General features: G+C 29.5%; 1 protein-coding gene across 1 annotated transcript; it reads right to left on the reverse strand.

Annotated features, from left to right (window-relative positions):
* Window positions 1–1471: 1471 nt before the first annotated feature.
* On the reverse strand, window positions 1472–5742 carry LOC114165783 (uncharacterized). Its single transcript, XM_085666447.1, has 9 exons — window positions 5419–5742; window positions 5276–5305; window positions 4960–5134; window positions 4859–4884; window positions 4448–4600; window positions 4160–4286; window positions 3955–4079; window positions 1927–1996; window positions 1472–1837 (listed from the first exon to the last, which is right to left on the reverse strand). Exons 1-8 carry the CDS (start codon window positions 5740–5742, stop codon window positions 1964–1966), a joined length of 993 nt encoding a protein of 330 aa, XP_085522573.1. The 3' UTR covers window positions 1472–1837; window positions 1927–1963.

The following is a 5742-nucleotide window of genomic DNA, read 5'->3' on the forward strand; positions in this document are numbered from 1 at the left end:
TTCCTACAAAATTATGAAATTCGTAAGTATTTCCTATAAAATTTATTGTAAAGAGTGTTTTATACAAAATACTTTTGCAAAAAAATTGGCAAAAATTTCCTTCAATTTTTTTTTATAACAAAATTTATAAGTATTTCCTACAAAAACAATTTCAAAACAAAATTGGCAAGAAATATGAATTATTTTATATGTATATATTTAAAATTGAATTTACAACTTTATTAATTTAATAATAATATTTACAAAAATATAACATAATTGTCATGATATTTATTATTTTATTTTTGTATTATTATTATTATTATTATCAATTATGACTATAATTATTAATATTGTTATCAACTCTAACTATAATTATAATAATAATTATTATTAATTATAATTATTGTTATCAACAATAATTATTATGATCATTATTACTACAAACTATAAATATTATTGTCATTTATTAACTATAATTATTTCTATTATTATATTACTACTATTGTTATTATTATTAATAAGAACTATAATTATTATAATAGTTATTATTATTATTTTTGTTTTTATTATTATGGTTATATACACATTTTACTTTTACCTTTTACTTACACGTAGGAATCATGTTTCAATTACTTGCCCTTTTTATTTGTTGTGTTCACTACAAGAAAATATATTTTTAACGGAGGTTTATTTTTATATTACCCAGGATTAAAACCTCTACTAAGTTCTTTACCCGGGGTTTCGATTTCTCCCGCTAAACCATCCCTGGAGAATGTGTTAGCCGGGGTTTTTACGAACCCCAGGAAGCACCAATCAATAACGGAGGTTTTTTATCCTCTTGTATTTAACATAGGTTTTAAAACCTCAGTTAAGTTTTGTGGGTTTAAAACCCCCAGTTAATTACCATGAATTTTGAAACCTCCGTAAAATATCGTGGATTTTGAAACTTCCATAAAATACAATGGGTTTTAGAACCTCCATAAAATAACATAGGTTTCAGAACCCCCATAAAATACCATGGGTTTCAAAACTCCCTAAAATACCCTGACTTCAAAACCTCCGTAAAATATTATAGGTTTCAAAACCTCCGTAAAGTACCATAGATTTTTAAATTATTATTATTATATTTTTTTACTCATTTATCATTTATGTATTCATATATATTTTTTCAATCACAATTATTTACATTTATTCTATTTTTTAATCTATATTTAATGAAATTATACCTAAATAGATATAAACTCATCAAATTGACAAATTATTTATAGATGACTAAATGTATATCAAAGTATAACAAATATATGAATTCAAATTCAAATTCAAGTACAATATTAGTCAGAAAAAATCGTAAAAAACACACATTATAAAACACTCGATCTATCAACAAAAAATATACTACATTTCTTACTTCTACTTATAAAAAACAATCCAAAGCAACACAGCAACAACATTAATAGTGTCCAATAATATTCAACACAACAACATTTACAACCTTGTCATGACAATCCAAAGCAAACAACATCATATTGCTACACATGACAATCCAAATCAATAACCTGATTTTGCAATTCTGAATAAGAAGGACAAGATGAGGATGTCCCAAAATGAAAATTCCTAGTATATCCAAACACACGAGAAGGGCAAGGTCCCAATCCCATTCCTCGATGTTTGCAATATTGTAATGTTTCGCAAGGAATGTTACAATATAATTCTGTATATGCACATGCCACTTTAGTAATTATCAGGCACACACAAAAAATGAATAAAAATTTGACAACACAACATACCAACACCAAGAGTTCCAACTAAAATCCCAACAATATTAGCATCCTTAGCTCTCTCCACAAGGTAATATCTGCATAGTCATCAATCTAGCTTAGTAAATTTGAAGATATAAGATGGTTTACACAAGACAGAGTAGTGCGTTTATATTGGGATACATACCTACGTTTAAGAATCCTCCTTTGTTGAAACAAGTCTGTCACCATTTGATTTTCATTTGCATCATATTTGACTAAAACAACAGAAATCATAATAATTATAATCATGATTCAGAAAGAAACCTAAAGTAGAAAATAAGTTGAGAAGTTTTTTCATTTCATATACATGTTATACAGGTATAAAGAAAAATTAAAACAGATTAATAATTTCCGGGAGATTAGCTTCCCAAAATATACCCTTTTGTTAGAGATGTCGTACAACACATGACATGTTTACCAACTACTTTCCTCGTGCCATTTCATGATAGAAATACATTGTAAAGGATAACATAAATTAAAAGGAGAAATTGACATCAATGTTGGCAAAACTAAGGTCTTAATTAAGTTCAGGTGGGGATGGTAGGAACCATACAAAATTATAGTTAACATAAGCATATGTTTAATCACATCATTGAACTAGAATTCAAAATTCATAAGCTCAAAATCCAATACCACTCATAATTGGCCAGATAACTTTTTCATTAGAAATATAAAGGGCAAGATCGTGAACCTTTATCATAAGATCTTTCAAAAATAAGTTTTCTATTATCATAAGACAAATTTCAACAGTATGTGAATACATTGTTCCAGCTGAACTTTTAGTATAATACAAGTGTGAAGAATAACAAAGTCGCATGCAAGATAGAAACATTATACTTGTAACTATCTTTTATTTGTAGCAATGCTTTCCTATAAAAATTGAAAATCCAAAAGCTATTTTTACCAAATTAATATAAATTTAAACAATTTATTGTAGTCGTATTTATATTGTATAAAATAGTAAACATCTAAAAGAAAACTACCGAAACAAATTAAGTGTTTAACAAAAGTGTCATTGGGAATGTGAAAATTCTATTTCGAAATATCCATTCTAAAATGAAAGGTTATTAGTACTAAAAAGCTAAATGTATAGAATATATGTACATCGTATTTTTGTACAAGATTGCAAAGATAATTTTAGAAATGTAGTAATAACACTTAATGTGATCAGACCCCCTATTGTTCAGGGACATAATCAGATCCCTATTATTCAGAGATATAATCAGATCCCTGTTATTTAGGGGTACTCACATTATACACCGTAATTATAATTTGCTAAATATGGAATAGTAAAATACGATTGTTGACATCTCCTAATAAGCTCAATTAATAAAATTTATGCACAGCCCAAGAGATGTTCATTTGCGGGCAACTCAATAGAATTTTACAATATCTCTAAGAATTCCCATACAGCTAGCTAACCATTTATGAAACATCGACAACTAATAAAAAACACCAATTGCTAAGCACTAAAACACAAGGGAAACTCACCTTTGCAAGCTAGTTGTTAAAAGCGAAGAAAAATCACATAAACACCCCCTTGAGCATCTCATACAACTTAAATGTAGGAATTAGGCACCCATAATACCCAAGTCCCAACCAGTGTTTAATATGTCTTAGGAATATTATTTAATTTAATTATTTCCATGTAAATTTTATTTATATAAACTAAAACATGTTGCTTATTCAAAAAACTTCTTATTTCTCATTTTTCAGAGACAAACATAAAATCGTATTCACGTCCAATATTTGCTCACAAAAATCACACTAAGTACAACAACTAAAGGTGCTACTGATTTCCTAAGTGACTCAAGAAGATATTCTAAATCAAACTCCTATAAAATATAAGACTTTGACTCTTCTACAGTGAGAAATTAAGGGTGTAACATCGCTTTATTTTAAGTGTAAGTTTAAGTTTACTTAGTAGAAATTAAAGGTGGAAACACTCTTTTTTTCTAACTTTACTGTAGTTAAATCCAAACTATAAACTCCAATGCATTTAAGACCCTAAAATTACTTCATATTTTAAAAACATAATTAAGTGTTTGACAAGAAATCAAGAAATTATAATTGAAAGAGGAAGATCTGAAAAATTTATAGCAACTAAGGATAGAACAGAAGATTGAAAAATGAATTAAAAAAAATAGAAAGATATTGTAAACATAATTCTTACCCTGAAAAGAGCCCTTTCTCCTACCAGAGAATAATGAATGACACCACCTACTCTGAAAGTTTTTTCCTCACCTTCAACTGTAAAATACATGTGTTGGTTGACATCCTGGATAGCAATAATTGCCCCTACACACAATCATTGCTAATTACAATTGAAATTTCACAAAATACTAAAAACAAATAACATATAGCAGGAGCTGGAGTACCATCAGGAATCATTGCTTCCAAACAATTGTCAACTTCATGGCTATAAGACCAATCATTTTTCTCCAATTTTTTTATTGTATTCTGACTGGCTACCTCAGAGAGTGAGGAGGACATTGACATAATTGTCTGGCATATTGTCATAACAAAACATAAGTTAGAACAAATGTAACATTAATCTTAGTACATGTAGCAATGAAAAAAGGCAGCCAAATTTGATTGAAAAACAAAGCAGCAGGGACAAATATTGACTGAATATTTAATAAATAAAGAATACTATGAAAGTTCACCTGAATTTCAGATATAGAAAGTGTAATATCAAAACCAAAAAGGGAACCAGTGCCAAACCAACACCGAGACAAAAGCATAACACCATTATCTGGCCTCTCCAGCGTCAGGAAAGCTCTTAAGTTTTTCAAAATATGGTTCTGATGACTAATAACCTGAATAGGAAGAGTGTTTTTTGAACTACTTGCATCACTAATTGAGTTCAATTGAGCAAAATTCTGAAATCCTGAAAGAGGATTTCCTGAAGCATGCTGAGGTGACAAATCTTTTGATGTGACAGAAGAAAAATGTGGAATTGCTGCTTCATCTTCCACTCTCCTCTAAATAGTTTGAGATAGAATTGATAAACGAGAAAGGTCAATTGTTAATTTCATCCCAGAAATTTCCAATTCAAAATTCATATGGATGTCAACCTCTACTACAATTTCTTGAATACAACCTGCAACAATGAATTGTATTATATTTGGGAAAGAAAATACAGTTACACAACAAAACTAGAGAAGAGGTTATGTACCAGATTCATTTTCATGTGCTAAAACAAAAGCAAACTGAGACAAAGAAAAGTCACATGCTTCTGGCAATCTACTTGCAGCTTGTTGAGAAGTGCTATTAGCTCCGCGATCAATAACATCATCTGAAGTATAGTTCTCTCTGACATTCTGTTCCCACTTGGTGCCTTTTTTAGGTAGCTTTGCATCAGAAGTGAGATTGCCAATACAACAAATATATGAAGAATAACTATCAATAGCCATTGGCAAAGATGTTGTTTCAAGAAAAAAGAATCCACCCTGCTCAATAACATTAAAATTTTAGTATGACAAGTTGTATACCTTAAATCCTGACAAAGAAAATAGCTTCATCTGTAAAAAAGATAAAGTTCCTGAGATTCAGTTTATAACAAAAAGCACAAATAAAAGATGCAGGAACATGCCTGCGAGATTACATTTCCCTTTCTAGATCCTTAAATAATTACCTGAATCTCCCAGGATATCATATGAAATTCTCCACCAATGGAATTAATCACAATTCCCAAAGCTATAAAGAATTGCACATTCAGGAAAACCATATTTATGTACAGGCTTTGGATGACAAACATGTACTGAGTAAACATGTTGAACATCACAAATCCAACAGATTTCTCCAATTCTATTTCAGAAAACACCACAATCCATGTTGAACATCTGAATTCTGAAATCCGAGGATAATGAAGCGAATAAACGACGTGGCAGCGTCTAAGGAAAAGGAGAAGAAGGAAATCAAAGGAGTGAGGTTGAGAGAAGAAAAGACGTGTTACCAT

Source organism: Vigna unguiculata, chromosome 1 (genome assembly GCF_037176805.1).
Source record: "Vigna unguiculata cultivar grain cowpea cultivar isolate G323 ecotype 2 chromosome 1, ASM3717680v1, whole genome shotgun sequence".
Taxonomy (NCBI): domain Eukaryota; kingdom Viridiplantae; phylum Streptophyta; class Magnoliopsida; order Fabales; family Fabaceae; genus Vigna; species Vigna unguiculata.

What these genes read in the sequence shown, in the direction of transcription:
- LOC114165783 (XM_085666447.1), bottom strand. Translation starts at nt 5,742, where the DNA reads ATGGTAACACGTCTTTTCTTCTCTCAACCTCACTCCTTTGATTTCCTT. An exon ending in AGCACATGAAAATGAATCTG is followed by an intron (nt 4,885 to 4,959) that starts GTACATAACCTC and finishes TCATTGTTGCAG; the next exon opens with GTTGTATTCAAGAAATTGTA. An exon ending in TTTCTATATCTGAAATTCAG is followed by an intron (nt 4,287 to 4,447) that starts GTGAACTTTCAT and finishes ACAATATGCCAG; the next exon opens with ACAATTATGTCAATGTCCTC.